The 22,116-nt window shown below is 37.4% G+C and overlaps 1 protein-coding gene across 1 annotated transcript in view; it reads left to right on the top strand.

Moving 5' to 3' along the window:
* tmem63c (transmembrane protein 63C) overlaps nucleotides 1-19,033 on the top strand; it is a 56,831-nt gene extending 37,798 nt beyond the window's left edge. Inside the window, exons 13-23 of the mRNA XM_049464120.1 lie at nucleotides 438-560; nucleotides 3,370-3,523; nucleotides 4,912-5,018; nucleotides 8,146-8,232; nucleotides 8,360-8,425; nucleotides 8,544-8,706; nucleotides 9,761-9,866; nucleotides 12,586-12,753; nucleotides 13,942-14,057; nucleotides 14,198-14,272; nucleotides 16,128-19,033. Coding sequence (XP_049320077.1) covers nucleotides 438-560; nucleotides 3,370-3,523; nucleotides 4,912-5,018; nucleotides 8,146-8,232; nucleotides 8,360-8,425; nucleotides 8,544-8,706; nucleotides 9,761-9,866; nucleotides 12,586-12,753; nucleotides 13,942-14,057; nucleotides 14,198-14,272; nucleotides 16,128-16,355 — 1,393 coding nt within the window. The 3' untranslated portion in view covers nucleotides 16,356-19,033. The remainder of the gene's footprint in view (nucleotides 1-437; nucleotides 561-3,369; nucleotides 3,524-4,911; nucleotides 5,019-8,145; nucleotides 8,233-8,359; nucleotides 8,426-8,543; nucleotides 8,707-9,760; nucleotides 9,867-12,585; nucleotides 12,754-13,941; nucleotides 14,058-14,197; nucleotides 14,273-16,127) is intronic.
* Nucleotides 19,034-22,116: the final 3,083 nt, after the last annotated feature.

Here is a 22,116-nt window from a genome sequence, read left to right as displayed (position 1 = left end):
GGGAAGAGAGTTTAGAGCTGATATAGATGAGATTCTTTCATCTCATCATCCGTTCTGCTACAGAAGGGCAGAGCTAGATGGCACATTAACCTTTCCAGAGACAACTTTATATTGTTCTGTGCATTGTCTTTTAAGATAAAGTGCACTTTACTTTATGAAAGCAACCATACTGTACACTGTCAGACTCCAAGCAACATCTACAGTGAAAGAAGCAAGTAAAATTACAGTATTTTACACAAATATCACTCAGGTTAGACAGCATTGCACAATTCCCGTGAGAAGTTTCATGCAGCTCCAAGGTACACAGTGCAGTACCCGGCATATCAGACCCGAATGGCAAATCCAGAGACATTATTCTCATTTTCAGTAAGTAAATGTCAGTGAAACCTAATTTTGAAGCTGTTATTTTAAGTCTGTTAATTTCTTTATGTGTATAGCATTGTAAAGGACTACAACAGGACCCGTTGTCGTCGGAGACTGCAGCAGTCCAGCATCACTACAGTAGTGCGCTCACCCCAGTGGGGCGTTCGTTATGCTCCAGCTCCCAACGACATCATCTGGTAGGTACAGGTAAAAAGCTGTGGCATTTATCAGATTTTTTTAGCACAGTATTGGAAATGCAAATGTTTCTTATTTCAATTTTTTTAATTATAGAGGGCGCCAAGTTGTCCAGCGGTCTAAAGAGCTGGCACCATGAGGTCGCAGGTTCAAACCCCAGCTCATGCAGCTTTTCCATCAAGCTGCCGACACTCAGAGGGAGCAAAATTGGCCCTGCTCCCTCCGGGTGGGTAAATGGCGCCCTCTCCCCACATCACTCCTAAGGTGATGTTCGAGCGGAGGAAGCATGCATGTATCGGAGGAAGCATGTGTTAGTCTTCACCCTCCTGGTGTGTTGGGGCATTAGTTAGTTAGACATAGTGATAGGGGAGTCCTAATGAGTGGGTTGGGTAACTGGCCGTGTAAATTGGGGAGAAAATGGGAAAAATTTTAAATAAAATGAATTTAAAAAAGAATAATAAAATTGTTAATTCTTTTTTGTTGCATAAATTGTCTGGCAAACTTATTAATACATTTAATTTATTGATATACGTCCATTTCTGCATTAGACATTCTGTAACACATTCCAAAAATAGGGTGGTCATTGGATTTTTAAATTTCATTTATAAATTCAGGACAGGTCAGGATTGCAAGCAACATGCACCTTCTTCTTCCACAGCCATGTCTTTGGAATGTGTACAGTATGTGGTCTTGCATTGTTTTGTTGAAAAATGCATGGGCATCCCTAGAAAAGATGATATGTTGAAGGCATGATGATGTCATGTTTTCGTCATCAGTGCTGCTGTCACAGAAGTGTAATGACAAAACCCAGTATTATGAAAGACTCCCACTTTTGAACTTGAACTGCTGATAACAGTCTGGATCGTTCTTTTCATCTTTGGTCTGGAGAAAACAGTGTCCTTTGTCTGTAAATCAGCCAAAATATGTAATAACTGCAATAATATAAAAATCTAAGTAAATGTAAGAAAAACTGTTTTTGTTTGTTTGTTTACTTGCATGTTTGTTTTTGCATTTCTGTTTCTGGGCATATATGTTACTAAAAATGATCAATTCTTACAATGTATTTCACAATACCATTCTGTTGCATAATGTAGTGATATTGAAATATTTAAAATACAACAAGTGCAAAACTAATTTGCAAAATTTGCACATTCCCCCTAAGGCTCACAGCATTTAAAAGGAAGCAGAATGTTTGAAGTGGTGTATATTTGTAAGAAAATGTATGAAGCTCATGCTTTTCATGCTGCCCTTCCTTTGAAAGTTCTCCAGTGTCAGCACTGACTGACTGTGTTCATTTCAGCAGATGAATAAAGTTATGAGCATTGCCATAATAAAGTCCTCATTTAATATCATTCTTTTTTTCCTTGCAAATAGGCTTTATTCCAGTTCATTTGAGTTTGACTAGAGAGACAGAATTGAATTAATTAAGTCTCACTCCCTGCAGATTCGCTTGTGTGCCTAGACAGCTGCTGTAACAGCATATCTTATATAATATATGTGTGAATATTGAGCACATATGAGTGTGTGTGTGTGTGTGTGTGTGTGTGTGTGTGTGTGTGTGTGTCTGTGTGAGGATGAGATATCACTCAGCTTTTTGCTTCATGCTCCATCGGGCGTGTGTATTATATGGTGTGAGCGTTTATGTCTGTGTGATAGAGGCTGTTTTTCTCATGCGTCTTATTAAAGAGACTCAGAGAAGTGTGGAGGTTTTCCCACTGAATGTTGCCCGACTCCTGTTTTGGCTTTGTGGCGTCTAACCCTCCTTCATTTAGAGGCTAAAGAGTCAGGTAGTTCCGAGGGCACACCCTCCAGAAGAATGAGCTGTGAAATTATGTGTGTTTGCGCTGGCTGTGGAAGACTAAAATAAGATGGCTTTTTGGTCTTCAGTCATTTGTATTGGTAGATTTTGATTCCTTTTCCTGGCTGAAAGGACCAGAATTATATGTTTTATTTTGATAATATATTGAGGAAGGGGGCAATATTATGATATATTAAAGTATTGCAATATTGTGTTTTCCAATACTGTATTAATTCTCAAAATCAAAGCAATGTTTAATTAATAGTAAACATTTTAAACTATGAATAAAGTAAAAGATTGTTGTCATACAGTGGTTCATTTTGTGTTGTTTTCTATGTTAACCACTAGATAGCAGTACTGTACTTCAGATCCCACTGTTCTGATGGCATAATTGCAAAATTTTTACTCAGATTTTATGAATAATAGTGTTTTTCCTAAGATTAGATTTATTAATGGCAATTGATCACCTTATAACCATCTTATATTATATTATATAACATATTGCTTTTACAATTAAAACCCCTGCATTGTGATACATATTGTGTTGTCTGGTTTTTGCTAGTTATACAGAACAAATTGCAAGTATTGTTAGTCAGTTAAGGAAAATTAACTGACCTAAAATTTAGGCTGCTTTTATACCTAACTTATTTGGTCAGGAACTTTATAGTTTGGTTGGAACCAAAATAGCTGATGTGAAAGATGCTGCAAACCATGAACTCGGTCCATATCAGCAAAACCAAGAGTTGTGATCTGGGAGTAGGGAGAACATATTGGGATTAAACATCTTTTTTATTTTTTAGAAACATACAAAATTACACTCAATTATCACTGAAAGCTTATAAACACAGTATAGTAATATTACAGGATTCTGTTTTTGATACAGGATATGTGGTGCAGTTTAGTTTTCATGATGGGTCTCATGCACACTGATCCAAAGTTACATAAGGTAGTTACACAGAAAAATGTTTAGATAATGCTGGTTGCAGTGTATTAATTGTTTGTTTGATCTCTAGGGAGAATCTATCAGTCTGTGGGTCTCGCTGGTGGCTGCGCTGTGTTCTTCTCAACATCTTCCTCTTCCTTCTGCTCTTCTTCCTCACCACCCCTGCCATCATTGTCAACACTATGGATAAGTTCAACGTCACTCGTCCAGTAGAAACTTTGCGGGTTAGTGACAGACATAAACATTGATTTCTTGTCTCTTTCATGTGTAAATAAAATAATAATAATAATAATAATAATAATAATAATAATAATAATAATAATAATAATAATAATAATAATAATAATGATAATAATTAAAAGTATGAATTGCTGTTATTTTCTACAGTCTTTTTTTGCTTTTACCAAGCTGAAAAGATTGTATTTAGATTTTACCCTAGCCCCCGCTCACATTCCTAGCTTTGAATTTTTTGAGTATTACCAGTATAAAATGCATGTATTTTATTTATTTTCTGGTGTGTTTAGCTATAGTTTGGTTCAGCTGGAGTAGTCCAGTTTGCTTTTAAGGCAGTGAACAGTCAGTGGAGTGTAAAGGTGGTAAATACTAGCAATACTAGCATTAGCTATTTGCAACATTGTTGCATGCCAGGTTTGAGGTTTCTTTTTGCAGTATTAGCAGAGGAAAAGTAATAGCTGAATTTTAAACCTATGGTCCTAGAGGTTAATACAGCCAAAGTTAAAAAAAAACAACAACAAAAAAAACAATTGTTACACTTTAAAGTAGCAAATTGTAAGAGTAGCCAGCTGAAGTTAGCTTTTAGCTTTTAGCCTTATATAGCCTTAGCGTTTAGCTATAGTTTGGTTTATCTGAGGTCTTCCAGTTTGCATTTGATAAGATGGTAAATACTAGCATTGGCTAATTAGCTATTTTGCAGCTTCATTACATGACAGATTCAAGGTTACCTTTTGAATTCACTACCACAGGAAAAAGTATTGTTACAATGGCTGGTTCACATAGCAACCCATGTTTCTGTAACTCTCAGGGTCTGGTGGTAATGTGCTGCTTTTCAGTACCAACAGCAACATATTCTGTCTGTTTTACTTTGATAAGGTAGTTGGCTAGTGGGCTGCTGTTAAATATAACAAGTTAAAACTGTTAGAAACTATAATGTTATTAATTATATATATATTTTTTGAGGACACAACAGTGTATGAGGATCACAGTGTGTCTGTTCCATGTAGCAAACTCTCATTGTTTAGCTATATTGTGTATACAGTTTGTATTTAATATATTTGCCCTGATGCATGGTATATGGTTCTGTGTAGAAACTTTTAAAATAGTTCTATATAGAACCAAAAATACTACAGTACTATATTAAGTATATGGTAAAATGTTCTCCATATGCAGCAGATACACTTAGAATATAAGTGGAATTAATCTTAAAAATATATAAAATTACGTTAAAGTAGATAAAATAAAGAGAGTAAAGCAGAGAACCAAACTATTGTGATTATAAAATGAGATCATATCCCAAAACTAGGAGCTTAATGGGAGATGCAGTCTTGTGTTAAATGTATTTTAGGCTGAACCATTACTCTTCTCTTTTCTGCAGAACCCAGTGATCACCCAGTTCTTCCCCACCCTGCTCTTGTGGGCTTTCTCTGTGCTGCTGCCCTTCATCGTCTATTACTCCGCCTTCTTTGAGCATCACTGGACGAAGTATGAATCACAGACATTATTAAGATTATTCAGAAATTGTGTTTTATCCTGAATCTTTTTTTAAATGTAATTTTTTGGCCTTTAGAATCAGAATTACTACTCTTTTTGCTCCCTTACATAACAAAACCAGCAAACAAGCATTCACCCTTAGCTCCAAAATGCAACAATTACAACTCACTCAGATGACTGGGGCGCTGTGCAGTAGTACCATCAATCAGAAACTGAACCACGACTCTGAAGCTAACCACTACTTACTGTTACTATAAGCGTACTACTCCACTTCGCAATTACGCAAAGTTATGCTTACAACATTAACACATTAAATCTTAATGACAGTGTTTGTAGATACGCCATAAGTCAGAGGGTATGTGTGCTCAGTTTGTGTGTGTGTGTGTGTGTGTTTGCACGCTTGTGCAAAAAATAGCTTAGACATACTGCATTGACATATTCAGTGTAGTGCACAAACATATTGCATAACAGCAGATCAACCCCCTACCCAACCATGCTCACACACTCCCCTCTCAAGCTGTGTGTGTGTGTGTGTGTGTGTGTGTGTGTGTGTGTGTGTGTGTGTGTGTATGTGTGTTCATGTCACTCACTAGCACTCTTTGCTAGCCTCTTCAGTCTTGTTGTCATAGTGATGACAATAAGGGAATAATGAATGCACAGTGGTGGCCTCTCACAGTTGCATCTGGATCCTGTGCCACTTTGTCAATATAGCCGTTCCACACGAGCACTGCAAGGAGAAGAAATACAGCACATGAGATTCTGCAGAGCAGGGCTGCACATTATTGCATTTTCTAATAATAATCAATATTGCAATATTTATCCTGCAAATTATATTTCAGTACGCAAATTACTGCTGAGAACATACAGGTTCGTGCAGCAAGCTTGCTCTGACCGCCCTCAGATCTTCCAGAGGAGTTTTTATAAGCATTATATTAATTCCAGGTGTTTGCATTATCTATAAAACGTATATTTTTGGGGAAAATGATCAAATATCAAATCATCACCAATAACTTTAAATCTTTTAGAACCTGCATACAAATCCTTTTGTAAATCTCATAACAACATTACTATCATAATTAACATCAGCTTTGTAATAGGGCCCAATATAAAACCTTGTCAGACTCCACAAAATATGATAAATCCAATGGCAACCAAATTCACAAAGGAATTCTGCACAATTGTAAAAGTCATGGGCCCAACACATAGTAGTGTGTGCTGAAGACATTGTGGAACGCAAACTGGAAATCACACTCACATATTCTGGCTCTGCCCTAAACTACAGATCTTTTGGAAAGTTGTGTATGATGCTCTTAAAGAAGTGTTCCAACAGGATCTCCCACAGGATCCTACAGTGGCATTACTGGGAGTTACTCCCGATGGTGTGGTCGGGAGGTCCAAAAAATATTTACTTGGAATATAACTTACAGTAGCTCTGAAGTGAATTACGTAAAAATGGATGAACCCAGACCCCCCAACATACAATCTATGGATACAAAAGCTGTGGGATGTTTATCAGATAACATATACACTAAGGCTTCAAAAACGGATCTTTACCAAGCGGTGGGGCCCTGTGTGTATTAGTGGGACTTATTGGTGTTCTTTGTGGTCCATCTCATTTCATTTTAAATGCTCAGTGTGTATGTGACTGTGAATTATTCAGGAGTGGATTTCTTTTTTTTTTTGCATTTATTTTAATCATTCTCTTATCTTTGTACTTTTTTTTATATACGGCCGCAAAATTGATGTGAATTAGGCAAAATACTGGACAAAAGGAATATGTAGATTTGTATTTGTATTACATTATATTGTACTATGTAAAATAAATAAATAATAAGTTTAAAAAAAAGTTAATAGATTAACCTAGAGGAATATTAAACCGATGGTTCTAGAAGGGTTAACACAGCCCAACATATATATATATATATATATATATATATATATATATATATATATATATATATATATATTATAAAGAACAACTATATAATTCAAACACTGTAAACAGCATTATATAATCATTTGGTGATTTTTGCACACAGGCTTCCCCTTCAGTTGTGGAATGTACTTCCCTATTACTCCACTTACGTAAACACAGTAAATCACACTATGAGTACCCCCTCGTCAGCAGCTGTATAAGAGAGACAAAATATGCGTGGACTGACACTGTAGAGTAATATCAGAGAATTACAGGATTTTTTACAAGTATGACTTTGACATAACAGCATTACATAGTTCTAGCGAGACGTCTTGTACACACTCCACCAAAGTTACACAGTGCAGTAGCAGTGGGCTGAGCCCCGATTGCCAACCATCGAGACACCGTTATCCTTATTACAATTGTAGTGTAACAGTGTAACATCAGAATCATACTGATACTGTTGTTTTAAGGTAATTGATACAAAAAGTTTTTTAGTTCTATTACAGGTTATTTTCTTTTTTAAATATTTTAAAATCAACAGTAGTTAAAAACATGTTTTTTAGCCAAAGCATGAAACTAGGATTAATTTAACCCCTTATGCTTTGTGACATTTATTACACTTTAAGCATTACTAATCGGTAAATACAGTTGCAAGAAAAAGTATGTGAACCCTGTGGGATTATTTGAATTTCTGCATAAATTGGTCATTAAATGTGTTCTGATCTTTATCTAAATCACAACAATAGACAAACACAGTCTGCTTAAACAATAACACACAAATACACAAACACACAATTATATGTTTACATGGTTTTATTGAACACATGTTAACTTTCACAGTGAGGGGGGAAAAAGTATGTGAGCCCCTTTGGGATTACTTGGATTTCTGCATAAATAAGGGTTCACTTACTTTCTCTTGCAACTGTACAAGCAAAGTAGTGCAGACTGACTGAGTTGTTCCAAGGTTTTTAAGGAGGAATTTTTAGAAGCTAAAGCCATCAAGAGTATAGCACAGAAAATCCAGAGAATTAGGTAAATCTACACTATCAGTACATTCAGGATGTGAAGAATCTTTGCAAGAAGACTAAATTGAGCTTTGAGAGATTTTGACCAGTTTAAGTAATAGATAATAGATCAAAGCAATAGTGCAGAATGTGATGCTATACAGATCATTATGTGTAATGCTGTGTCTTTCTCTAGGTCCAGTGAGAATCAGACCACCATGCACAAGTGCTTTCTACTTCTGATCTTCATGGTCATTATTCTACCTTCTCTTGGTCTATCCAGGTATATTTATGCTATTATTGTATTCTGTGTGCAGCATCTATAACAAAATATATAACCTAGAATCATTTCAGAATGTATAAAAACGACATGTCATGAATTGGTCTGATCCAGTTTATCTGTTCTCTAGTTTGGATTTTTTCTTCAGGTGGCTCTTCGACACAAACTTCTTGGATGATAAAGATGTGAAATTCCAGTACGTTAAAGCTCTTCTAATGCATCTAACTGTCTGCAATAATTATACAAATTCAAGCTCTCATTAATATCCATCTCATCTTCCTTTCAAATGCTTTTGTCTTTTTATTTTTTTACAGATGTGTGTTCTTGCCTGATAATGGAGCATTTTTTGTGAACTATGTCATCACATCAAGTCTACTTGGCACAGCAATGGAGTTGCTGAGGATTCCTGCACTGTTGGTGTATTCACTGCGCCTCTGCTTTGCCAAGTCCAAGGCTGAGCGCATCCATGTTAAACGGGTGAGCGAGTTATTACTCATCAGTGCCTGATGGAATTTTTGCTTGTTAGTGAAGAAAAATGTTCTAACCCAAGATGGCTCGGCAGATATCTTGAGGTCATTTTTAAAATTCCACGACTAGAAAGCTCTCACACAGAAATCCCATACAGACTTAGAGCAGCAATGTTTTTTTCTGGATGTAATATCTGTTGGGAGCTTTAATATGTTTGTAAATATTTACATGTATATACAGTACCAGTCAACCAGACACATCTTCAATTTAGTGGGGTTTTTTTTTGTTATTTATGTAATAATATTTTTTTGCATTGTACATTGATACTAAAGTCATCCAAACTTTGAAGAAATTGAATTATTGCAGTAGCTTTATAATGTAGAGTCACCTGGAATATCTTTCAGTTAATAGCTGTGTTGAACTTGTCAAGATTGAATTACCTGAATTTCTTGTCCTCTTAATGTTAGTTTGAGAGCATCAGTTGTAAAGTTGTGAAGAGGTAGAGTTGGTATACAGTGAATAGCCCTATTTGAGTAATGTTCTAATCCATATTATGGCAAGAACTACTCTTTTAAAAAAAAAAAAAAAAAAAAAAAAAAAAAGACCTTAAGAAATGAAGGTCAGTCCATCTGACAAAATTCTAGAACTTTGACATTATCCTAAGGCGCAGTCGCAAAAAACATTCAAAAACGTTATGATGAAACTGGCTCTCATCAGGACCACCCCAGGAAAGGACGACCAAGAGTTGCCTCTGTTTCACCAGAAATGTTAATCAAAGTTACCAGCCTCAGAATCTGCAAGTTAACAGCACCTCAGATAAGAGCCACCCAAATGCTTCACAGAGTATTTTAAGTTACTACATATTTCCTTATATGTGTTCTATCAAAATCTGGATAACTTCAACAGAAATTTACAATGTAGGAAAAAAACATACAAATAAATACATTGAATGAGAATTTTACCTGATACTGTATATATTAAAATAAATAAAAAGTATAACACTCTGGAACTATAGGGTTAAAATCTTCATTCCTTTATGCCTATTCTCTGTTCCTCCTTGCAGAGTCAGGCCTTTGAGTTCCAGTTTGGGTTGGAGTACGCCTGGACCATGTGCATCTTTTCCGTCAGTATGACCTACAGCATTACCTGCCCCGTCATTGTACCATTCGGTGAGTGAACGTAATTTTTAAACCCCCACTGAACAGCATGCTCAGAATCGTGTGCAGACTAAGGCTAATGCTAATACACACACACATGCTATAGAAGCCCAAATCATAGCAAAATCCTCTCTACTATAAAACATTTATTTCACATCAGTAGTCGACAAACACGGACAGATATCGGTCCAGAGTGTTTATCACACACTTAAACACAAAGTGAATTTTATTTATTTTATTAAGTCACTACTAAACTAAATAATCAATCCACAATCACGCATTAGGTAAAAAATCAATTGAATAAAGCAATTTAATAAAGCATGTGTGTGTCTGTTCCCTGTCGTTTTTCTTCTGTGCTCGTGTTTCTCTGTTTATTTACCTTTTCCCTCTGTGCATGTTCCTCCATGTGCCCCTGTCTGTGTTCATTTGTAGCGCCGCCCCAGTCCTGTATTCTTCAATGTGCTCCCATCTGTGTCTTCTTACCTGTTCAGTTGTAGCTCCGCCCCCTTGTTAACCTGTCTCAGGTGTTTCTGTTTCCTGTTTTGGTCCATGTGTATTTATAGTCTGTGTGTTTCCATTCTTCATGTCGGTTCTTGTACGTGTTTGTGTCAGTTCAGGTTGTGTTTGGTTGTGTTTTTCTATGTGTTCTCAGTGTTCAGTTTTTTGGTTTATAGTTTGTTTGTTCCTTTATTGTTGAATAAATTGTTCTCCGCCTCCTCTCCGTGCTCCTGCATCACAAACCTGACAGTGTGGCTGAATTATTTATACAAACAAAAGATCAGATCGGCATCAGTTAATATTTAGCATTAAGAGATTTGCATCATAATAGGATGCAAAATAATAGGATCAGTACAAAACAAAAAGATCAGAATATTGTAGAACAACAAATAACTCACATCCAACACCTTCTGAAGAGGAGGAACTGTATCTATTGTTGAAGGTGCTAAATTTAACGTTAACATTTATATTGCCCTTTATATCGCCCACCTATACCATGTATTATCTTCGGTCTTTTAACAAATGATAATGAACAAATTATATAAATGTCCTTTTTGTGCTTATCTATTGAGTATATTTATTCAATTCAGATTAAGGCATTTTCCAGATTCTTTTTGTGGTTTGTCTTGCCTCACACCATACTCTTAAATATCCTTTATTTAGTCCTTTGTGATTTCCTGTAGTTTTCTGCTCCTATGTTTCTCTTTTGTGCTACTTTTGCTTCGTGTTCGTCTTCCTCTCCCCCTCTTCCTCCTCCTCCTCCCTCCACTCCTGTCCTCTGCTTCTCCTCCTCAGTGGAGTGTGTGCTGCGTGGGTGTCTGAGCCATATCGCCGACAGTATCTCAGTATCTCTGTGTAACGTGGCCGCGAGGTGTGAACGCCACTCTAGTCTTCCAGACGCTCCGACCCGTCTAGCCGAGAGCCAGACGCCCACTCCACGCCTGTTCTGTCACCGCCGCACATTATGACTGTTTATTTACTACGCTGCGATCCACCATCATAATTTTCCCCTGTGCTGAGTTCATCTGGCATCGGCTACCTGAATCTGGACCTTCAGACACACCTGTGTAAAATCATGTGAAAAGACCAAAAACCCTGATTATCTTTATTGATAGCAACCAAAACAACTCGTCACTCCATACTTAGTTCTTGTTTGTCAGTAAACATAAAGAAAATAAAAATGACGTAACTTTGCATAACTTTCTCCTCACCTCAGATGTAGTCACTCAGCCAAAATGTGAAGTTTGTTATTTTTGCTTTGCACTAAAGCTCTGACTTACACTGATCAGCCATTACATTAACACCACCTGCCTGATATTAAATCCCTTTTGCTGCCACATCAGATCTGACCATTTGAGGCATGGACTCCACGTAAGCCATTAATCCTGTTAGTTGTGAGGCAAGACTTGGATGATAAAAGCAATGAGCCTCATTAATAAGTGTCAATCCATCACAAATTGGCCCTAGTTGGAGGAGTTTAGCTTCCCATGCTCTCATTTTTTTCTGCTTTAAGTTTCATCACCTTGCTCTACAATATACAGATCTGGAGACCAAGAGTTTAAGAGTTAAGAGTTTCTTTGATTTTATCAAATAACCTCAGGAATATATTTAAGAGGAAGATGGATGATCACAAGTCCTCAAACCAAGATGAACTGCTTGAATTTTTGCACCAGGAGAGGCATACATTTATTCAAAACAGTGTGTAAGACTGGTGGAGGGGAACATGCCAAGATGCCTGAAAACTGTTAAAAAAAACAGGGTTATTCCACCAAATATTGATTTCTGGACTCTATGAACTATAAGAATATGAACTTGTTTTCTTTGCATTATTTGAAGTCTGAAAGCTCTGCATCTTTTTTGTTATTTTAGTCATTTCTCATTTTCTGCAAATAAATGCTCTAAATGACAATATTTGTATTTGTTACTTGGGATAAAACCACAATGTTCCTTTTACTCAAACATATACCTACAAATAGCAAAATCAGAGAAACTGATTTAGAAATTGAAAGGGGTCTCTTAATTTTTTTCAGAGCTGTATATTGTATGTCACTTCTTGACAGGCACTAAGATAATCAGTGTTTTTCACTTCACCTGTCAGTGGTGCTATTGTTATGGCTGATTGCTGTATAACATATCGGTTAGCACTATGCAGAGTGCTAGCCTAAATTATCACACCCTTATCGTAAACTGATAAACCTAATAAAATGCCAATTGTGTGTACCTGTTTTTTTAGGGTTGTTGTATCTGATACTGAAGCACATGGTGGACCGATACAACATCTACTACGCTTATATTCCCACCAAGCTCAGCCAGCACATCCACTCTGCTGCTATCAGTCAGGTGCTGGTGGCGCCCATCCTCTGCATGTTCTGGCTGCTCTTCTTCTCAGTGCTCAGATTTGGTAACTACCAAATACTCATCTTTCTTTATAGCATCTTACAATCGTTTAGAATCCTGGATTTTCTTTTATTACCATGACATGTTTCTGAATGTAACACTGTCAGGGAGGGCCTATATTTTTGCTAGAGTATTAGTGTTGATTCAATACCATGAGTGTAATTTTTTACAATAACAATGTTAATTTGATGACACACTGACAAATTTGCTGTGTATACGATAGCTGAGGTGGCTGAAAAAAAGAAACATGATATTGTTCATTAATGTTATTTTTCCACACCAAGATATTAAAGACATGCACAGGCCAGTTGTTACATTACAGACAAAAAAAACAAGACATTTGTTTTTTAAATGATACAATAGTAGATGACACCATTAAGTGTGTTCAATATGAACAGGACATAAAGGCTCAGCTTTTGAGGTGTGACTTAAGCCCATTTTACACAAGACACGGTAAACTTGCTGCTTGACAAAAATGTCCTAAACTGTCTGATTTTAGTCTGTGAAACATAGTTGTGGACACGTGTTACTGCACTACTGTGAGACCAACACTGTTAGGCCCTTTAGAAAGGCCTTTAACACTTAATGCTCGGCTGCAATGGCTGCCCACCACTCCGGGCATGTGTGTGTTCTTAGTGTGCTCAATAGTGTGTATGTGTGTATTCACTGCACAGATGGGTTAAAGGCAGAAGCCAAGTTCCTCCTGTGCCCAGCACAAGTATGGTGTATATGCCTGTCCTGTCTTTTCCTGTTTTGTTATGTCACATCAGATAGTGGGGTATTATGGAGTTGTAGTGCAGACTGGACGGTAGTAAAGGGAGAACACAAAAAAACATAATTTGCAGTTTTATATATATACCATATTTTTGCCAAATGTATAATCTAGGTAAATAAACACTGCTACAAACTGCAACTCTTAATGAGTAGTGTTTATTTACTTTCAAAACATATAATTGCCCATGGGGCTTATTTTAAAAGCTGTAGTCAAATTTAGTCTTCATAATTTTATTTAAATAATACTTAAAAATAAGTAAAGCCATTTAGGGCGTATACTTAGCTTGTCACAGAAAAACAATAATCTCTTGCTCATACCTGTCTCACTTCCTGTGGAAATGGGCTTTAGGAATGGTTGTGAAATGTGTTATAGTCATATTTCAAGGTGCCATAACTAGTGTGCTTATTTTGGTTTCAGGTCCAGGTCAACCCATTACTCTCTTCACATTCGTAACTTTACTTTTCTCCATAACTTTCTCCTTCTTTGGCCTCTGCCTGAAAAAACTAAAGCCTGACAGACTAACAAGCTATCAGGTGAGCCAAATAATTGTATATGCTGTGTAGTCGTTGTGTGTTACAACAGAGCAAAGATTACATATCAAAAAACAATTAGTTAAAGCTCTTTTATGGTCTTTGTTCATGCCTTCATCCCTGTTTTTATCCTTTTGTTTTAGATGTCTGATCAAACGACAGAAGGAGCCTACAGTGATACAGAGAGAAGCACTGCATCCACTGTGACCACTGCTAATGTACCTGTTTCTTAATTTAATTTATTATGTGCTTTTTATTTTCATGATTAAATGAATAGAGATGCTTTCCCCATTAGAACTAATGTACCCAATCATGCTTAGTGTCTGAAGTCTGTGTCTTTATTTTTGTGCTTGGAGCTGATGTTGCTGGGAAAGAAAGCTTACCCTAATCAGCCATAACATTAAAACCATTGATGTGAAGTGATGGGAACTACATGGATGATCTGTCAGTGAGTTGAATAGTTAAATAGTCAATTCTTAGCATTAATGTTTTTGAAGTAGGAAAAACAAACGTCTCCAAAACATCACATCGTGTAGGGAGTTCCTGTTATGCAGTGGTTATTACCTACCAAACATGCTCCAAGAAAGGACAATCATAGAGTCAATGGCCGGGTCAGGAGCACCCTGTGCTCACTTATCATTATAAATGAAAGGCCACTGGTTGAAGTGTGAATAGGAATCCTTGTAAGGCTTGACTTAAAATCTTCTACAGATAAAGTTCTATCCCTGAAACAGAAAACAATTGCTGGATACACTGTTGCACTAGAGGGGAAATAGCACCAACAAATCGCCCTCCACCCCCAGTATGGAGACCTGCGCAAGTGCAATAGCCAGAAACAACATCCGACATACTATTTATATTGTGTTTTTTATTAGATTTAAGTAATTTGGCCTTCAGTTTTGAGTATTTTGGTCTTTTTCCATTTATAGAGATTGGAGCTGGGTTTCAAAAATAGGTGCCGATGCCGATGCCACTGAAGAGTTAGCAGCCTACAAATTGATTGTGTGCAGTAGTACATGCTTGTCCATCTGCTCCAATCCAAAAGAAGTGCTACTGTAGCACTAATAATGGCTGAAAACTTCGTGCTAGCTATGTTTGTGGAATCCATGCCTTCACAAGTCAGAGTGTTTTGATTGCATGAGAAGGGTCTACACAACTTTAGCCAGATAGTTTTAATGTTCTGGCAGTTTGGTGTTTATCCTAGTAACTGTGCAAACTGCGTAAATTATTTTTATAGCCAATTAGGAATAAGAATTGTATGTAGATTTTTTTTATTTTAAGATATAAACTCATAATCCACACAAAGATATTTGTTTGAGATGACTCAACATTTAACTTACAGTGTGAAAAATGTTTCTACGGTATTTCAGTTTGTTAAGTTAACACACCAAATAGGTCTTAGAATTTGTCAGCTGGGCCAGGACAAGGTGAGACAAGTGCTGATTAAAAACACAGGTTTATTGTAAACACAGATTCAAAAAGGGTCTAGTGTACACAGTACAGCAAGTAAACAATGGGGCAGCAATAAATAGCAACATACCAGAACGTAGTAAGCCAAAACCAGAGTCGGTACACGGTAAGACAAGCAGGTTAAACGAGGATAGGCAAGAGAGTAGTCAAAGAGCTGAAACGGGTCAATAACAAGAAGACAAAAGAGAGTAGGAAAACACGTTGTTACAGAGCTAGAAAACTAGATAATACTTGGCGAGGAGCAAAGGAAACAGAGGACTGTTTATACAAGAGCAAACAGGTGTGGGAAATGAGTAATCAGAAGGTGGGGGAGGCTGAACGCTGAGGAGTCATGTGTTCAGACGAGTCATTTTAGTCCATGGGCTGAGATTGCTGGGAAATGGAGTCTTTGAAAGAACAGTTGTTCTGAACAGGCAGACTGACAGTGTCAGGGCTGACAGAATTAGGTTTTCTTTGTATTACCATACTTATATCACTATGCACATGACCCCGCTTCCCTCCGCTAAAAACATGAAGGGCTCTGCATATATAAACAAAATCAAGGACCACTTAAGTTGACTACAATCTCTGACCACTTACTCCTCTCTCCCTTTCTCTGTGCAGCTCTTCATAGCATCGGTCCTGTTGGAGCCAGAGCTAGGTCTGACCCCCATGCCCTCTCCTGCCCACCAGAGCTATGGCGCTATGGGAAACAGTCAGGGTCCAGACAATGATGACGAGGAGGCCACAGAGAAGGACCTGGAAGAGACTCTGGAGACAGTGCTCCAGGATGCTCCCCCAGACCCCTGTTGCTCCAGCCCACTTATGGACAGCCCTGTGGACTACCAATGACGGGCCTACATCCAGCGCTCGCACCAAAACCAGAAGCCCCAATGCCTCACCTTAGCTCGAGGCTGACACAGAGGCACTATGCTGCATTTCTGTTCTCCTCAAAAACCTCCATGTAAGAAGTGAATCTGGCACAGTGGGGGGCTTGTGCAGCCACTCTTGGTGTTTGCTTTCTACTTTGCCTTCTGTCTTCTCCTTTCCTCTTGTGTTTTTCTCGGGCCTGTGTTGAGACTGCCAACGTCTGGCACTGTGGCCGACAGAAGCGTGGAGGACTGGCCTTTCCGCTTTGGAGGAGTGGAGGAGGGGTTCCTCAGCCCCAATGATTTTCAAGCTCTTTTTTTGCTTGTTTTTTTCTAAGCTTTCACAGCGCAGCTCCCTAAAAACTTGAGACAGTGGACATGGACTCGACAGCGCAAAAGCAGGTGAAACTCAGTCAGTGAAACCGGACATGGAAAGGAATATATTTGGATCTGTTAATAGCTATTATTATTTATCTTGCTGTTCTTATTATAACGTAATGTTGTTGGAGTCTTTTTTTACTTGCTACTTGGATCTTATGTAAAATGTTTTAATTGAGAGTGTTGTGCTTTATTATTATTATTATTATTATTATTATTACAGATATCTAACCAGGTGATTCCGGGCATATGTTTTTGTTTTTTTAAACGCTCTTTTATTGGAGCAAGTGGGAATGCATAATCATCTCCATATCTCCTTGACCCAAGACTTAAAAAAATCCACTGACATGGCAAATGTCATGGGACAGGAACTGCTATCATGTCTTAAACTACTATCATGTTTAGAAGCTAAAGAACGCTTCGCAGATCTGCAGGATATGCATGTGGAGCCTCCTGCATTGAATGTGGATGTGATTTCTGACAGCGTCGCTTGTCTGTTTGCACAGACAATTCTAACCAGATGTCGCCAGTCACAATCATTACCACTCACTTAACTATCTGTCCACTTTCCACATATTCCTGCTACACAAGTGATATTTTGAAAAGAGGAATATTAAATAAATGCATGACTTGTAAATGGAATGTCCACTATCAGGTCTCACTCAAAATTCATGTCATGTAGCCTTGCCATGAACACAATGCCCAGTGATCATGAGTATACATGCAAACTCTTATCAACTTATATACTGCATCCAATCCCATGACTTTTGCCATATTAGTGTATACCTTTTTTTTTACCTTATTTGGTGTGCATATTATTGTGATCCAGAATCTCCTGTGAATCGAGTGGCCGTTCTCTCCACAACTTAACTATTTTGACTCATAACTATGTCATAACCTGCATCACACGAGTGTCCACCCGCAGCAAGAGGAGAAAAGTGGACATTAAGAAGCAGAGTTTTAATTGAAATGCGCCCAGAATTGGCTATGTTAGCCTCAGAGCACCAATCAGTTAGCCAAACAAACTTTGCAGTGCAAAGGGTTTTTTTTAGAAGTGTGAACATAAAGCACATCAATTATTTGAATAGTTGCTTCTTTGGGCTCTAATCTTTAGGTTTACAACCATGGTGTTTTTTTGTTGTCGTTAGCCTTGTAGCCTTTAGCTACACAGTTAGCATTTAGCCTTTAGATTACTTTGCATAGCCAAAAATAAACCCTAAAAATTAAATGGCACAGTTTTGAAATATTGTGGAATTTAAAGTAATTTGCTGCAGTGAGTTAGAAACAGCTTAGTTTACCATTTTTGTGGGTTTTAAACGGGTGTTGGGTTGCAGTGATCCTCAGGCAGGTTTTGCCACTGGGGTAAGTACTTGCGTTAACTCGATTCCTCAACCCTCTGAGGGCTTATATTTTAATTCAGTAATTATGATTACACATTTATTATAATTTTGATTACATATTTAATCATTTATGATTACAGCTAGTGAAGCAGTGGAAATTGTAGGTGAAGGTTGAGGTCTATCATGAAGGGAAATGGTCAGGCCAAGTGGACCAGCACATGCTAATAGGGGAAGGTGTCTAAGACCCTGTTTGCATCTGGTCACTTTATGCATGTTGAGTATCAGGATTATATGTGAACAAGGCCAAGTCTTATAAAAATGCAAAATCAAATTAAATCAGATCCAATCACTGAAGATCCCCACTTAATGAGGTTGTCTTAGACCCAACTGAGACACATCCAACTCTCCAAGACACATTCAAAAAAAACCCAGTAAATAAATCTGCAAAAAACTTCAATCAAACCCCATACAGCAACCAGATTTAGCCTGTCTAACCTGAAACCCATTTATCTACCAAATGTAAATGAATGTGGTTAAACACATGAAGTGACAAAGGTGTAAACTGGGTCCCAAAAAGTTTTAAAAGTGAGGAAATTCAAGAAAAAAACATGTGTTGTTAGATAATAGCATTGTAGTACTTGCATCATCCCAGCATTTGTGAAACTGATGCTCTGGCTCTTCAACACTGACTGCATGTTGTTTACAAGACTACCTTTCCTTATACTGGCCCTACTTCAGTCCACAGCGCTCTCTGACTCTCTGAGTGCTGTGCCAGCTTCTGTAACTCTCTAATGCTCTTTGTAAGTTTTGTATTTGGTCTTTGCTGCTAGTTGTTTTAGGAATTGGAAGGGAAGGGGTGGGAGGGTTTTGAATGTAAATGATTTGTGGTTTGTATTGTGCTCTCTTGCTGTGCCTTGAAGAAAGATTTGACAAAAAATACAAACATTTTTTTCTTCTTTTTTTAATGTCTGACAATCCAGCATGGCCTGTGATATGCTGCATGGACTGGTGATTACAAAGCAGCCAAACCGCCAGTACACAGTTCATACACACAGTTCTATACAATTATCACCTTAGCCTGTGGTATGTATGTATATATATATATATATATATATATATATATATATATATATATATATGTACTAGTCAAAAGTTTGGGCGCCCCTCTTCTCATTTAATATTTATACTTTCTTTTTATGATTTTTTTACTTTGTACATCTAATATTGAAGGTTTATTAAGATTAATGCTATACAGGTACACAAGCTGAATTAGCTTGTAAACAAAAAGTGTTAAACTAACCAGAATATGTTTTATACTGTAGATTTTTTTAAATAGCCATATTTAGCTTTGAGGGCAGATCTTCACACTCTTGGTATTTTAATCTCAGTGGCTTCATGAGGTAGAGTTACCTGAAATAGTTTTCTCAGTGTCTTGAAGTTCCTAGTTTCTAGAGGTCACGCTGTGAAGCTCCAACTCATCCCAAATCTTTTTTTTGTTTACTATATAATTCCATGATTGTCTCTTAATTGTTTTGATGTCTTTAATATTAATCAACAATGTAGAAAATACATATATACAGTGCCCTCCATAATTATTGGCACCCCTGGTTAAGATGTGTTCTTTAGCTTCTCATAAATTGAGTTTTGTTCAAAATAATATAGGACCACGATGGGAAAAAAAAGTAAAGTCCAACCTTTAACTCAAGTAAATTTTAAGGGGGAAATAAAATCCCAGACTAAGAAATAATTATTCTTCATAAAATCACCTGTTCCACAATTATTGGCACCCCTAACAATTCTTAGGAAATAAATTTAATAAAAGTATTTCTGTCACTTCTACAGTAGTTTACGAAGTTGATCAGAGTATGTAGGAACATTTAATTAGTAATTCACAACTTCCTGTTTCCCTGGGGTATAAATATGACGTGACACAGAGGCCATTTATCTTCAACATGGGAAAGACAAAGGAACATACCATTCAAGTGAGGCAGATGTGTGTTGACCTTCACAAGTCAGGCAATGGCTACAAGAAAATCGCTACTCGCCTACACCTGTCCATATCTACTGTCAGAGGAATTATTAAGAAGTTTAAAACAACTGGAACAGTGGTAAACAAGCCTGGACGAGGACGCAAGTTTATTTTGCCACCACGCACAGTGAGGAGGATGATAAGAGAAATAAAAAGTTCTCCAAAGCTCACTGTTACAGAATTGCAACAAATGGTAGCTTCTTGGGGTCACAAAGTCTCAAAAACAACCATCAGGCGCTATCTACATGCCAACAAGCTGTTTGGGAGGCATGCACGGAAGAAACCATTTCTCACTCACAATCATAAACGCAAACGTTTGGAGTTTGCTAAGCGGTACTGGGACTTCAACTGGGACCGTGTGCTTTGGTCAGATGAAACAAAGATAGAGCTTTTTGGCAACAAATGCTCTAAGTGGGTCTGGCGTAACACAAGAGCTGAGTATGCAGAAAAGCACCTCATGCCCACTGTGAAATACGGCGGGGGATCAGTGATGCTGTGGGCCTGTTTCTCTTCTAAAGGCCCTGGGAACCTTGTTAGGGTGCATGGCATCATGAATGCTCTAAAATACCAGGACATTTTAAAACAAAATCTGGTGGCTTCTGCCCGAAAGCTGAAGATGGGTCGTCACTGGGTCTTTCAGCAAGATAATGACCCTAAACATGTGGCCAAATCTACACAGAAATGGTTCACCGCACACAGAATCAAGCTCCTCCCATGGCCATCTCAGTCCCCAGACCTCAACCCCATTGAAAACCTGTGGGGTGAGCTGAAGAGGAGAGTGCAGAGGAGAGGACCCAGGTCGTTGGATGATTTAGAGAGAATGTGCAAAGAGGAATGGTCAAAGATCCCTCTTTCTGTATTCTCCCATCTTGTGAAACATTACAGGAGAAGATTAGGTGCTGTTTTGTTGGCAAAAGGGGGTTGTACAAAGTATTAACATCAGGGGTGCTAATAATTGTGGCACACATGATTTGATGTTAAATAATTATTTCTTAATGTGGGATTTTTTTCCTACTGAATAAATTCACTTGAGTTAAAGGTTATATTTTACTCTTTTTTTCCATCGTGGTCCTATATTATTTTGAACAAAACTCAATTTATGAGAAGCTAAAGAACACATCTTAACCAGGGGTGCCAATAATTATGGAGGGCACTGTACATAAAAAACTGAAATAAAGAAAAACATTAAATGAGAAAGTGTGTCCAAACCTTTTGACTGGTACTGTATATATAGATACCGATTTAGTCCAATAGACTGATCACTGACATACAACAAGAAGACGTTCTCTAAAATAGCACAGCAATTATGCATATTCAGCCAGTCATTAGTGCATTTAGTAACTGACACACAATTGTCCTCTACAATACCTAAATTCAGACCGTGATACTAACATCTGATATGTGGTTTTTGTTGCCCAGTGGAAGTTTGGTGAAGATATTGGGTGTAGCAGTGAGAACATTGTTTTCATGCTGATGTAACTCACTGCAGGAGGAGACCATAAAACTGGCAAACCCACAAAACTGTTGTCATTGGTGTTTTGTGTCCAGTTCACCAAAGCATGCATTTATTTATGTATTATTTATTTGTTCATTTATTTACATAATCATACACACACTAGTGCTAAAGTTAAATAAAAGCATTTATTCTATCAGTAAATGGGTCTTGGCTTGTAAGAGTTACGTTATCTAAATTCAATCTTAATAAATCTAGATTGTATTTGACAACAACTGTAAGGTGTTGAGCAGAGGAGGATGGTTTCTCCACATGAATGATTTTTTTCTTGCATCTTTACCTTTGTTTTCACACATATGTTCTTGTATCTTTGTAAAGCTGACATGTGATAACAATAATTTTAAAAAGCACCATATGAATACAACTGAACTGAATTCAAATTCTTATTATGTTTTATATTATTTTTATAAAATGAGGTTCATCATATCTCAAAATAACAACTTAGCATCTTAAAATGATGACTTAATATCTCAAAGTAATGACT

Source organism: Astyanax mexicanus, chromosome 14, assembly GCF_023375975.1.
Source record: "Astyanax mexicanus isolate ESR-SI-001 chromosome 14, AstMex3_surface, whole genome shotgun sequence".
NCBI classification, from domain to species: domain Eukaryota; kingdom Metazoa; phylum Chordata; class Actinopteri; order Characiformes; family Acestrorhamphidae; genus Astyanax; species Astyanax mexicanus.
This window is presented reverse-complemented; position numbering and strand designations above follow the sequence as displayed.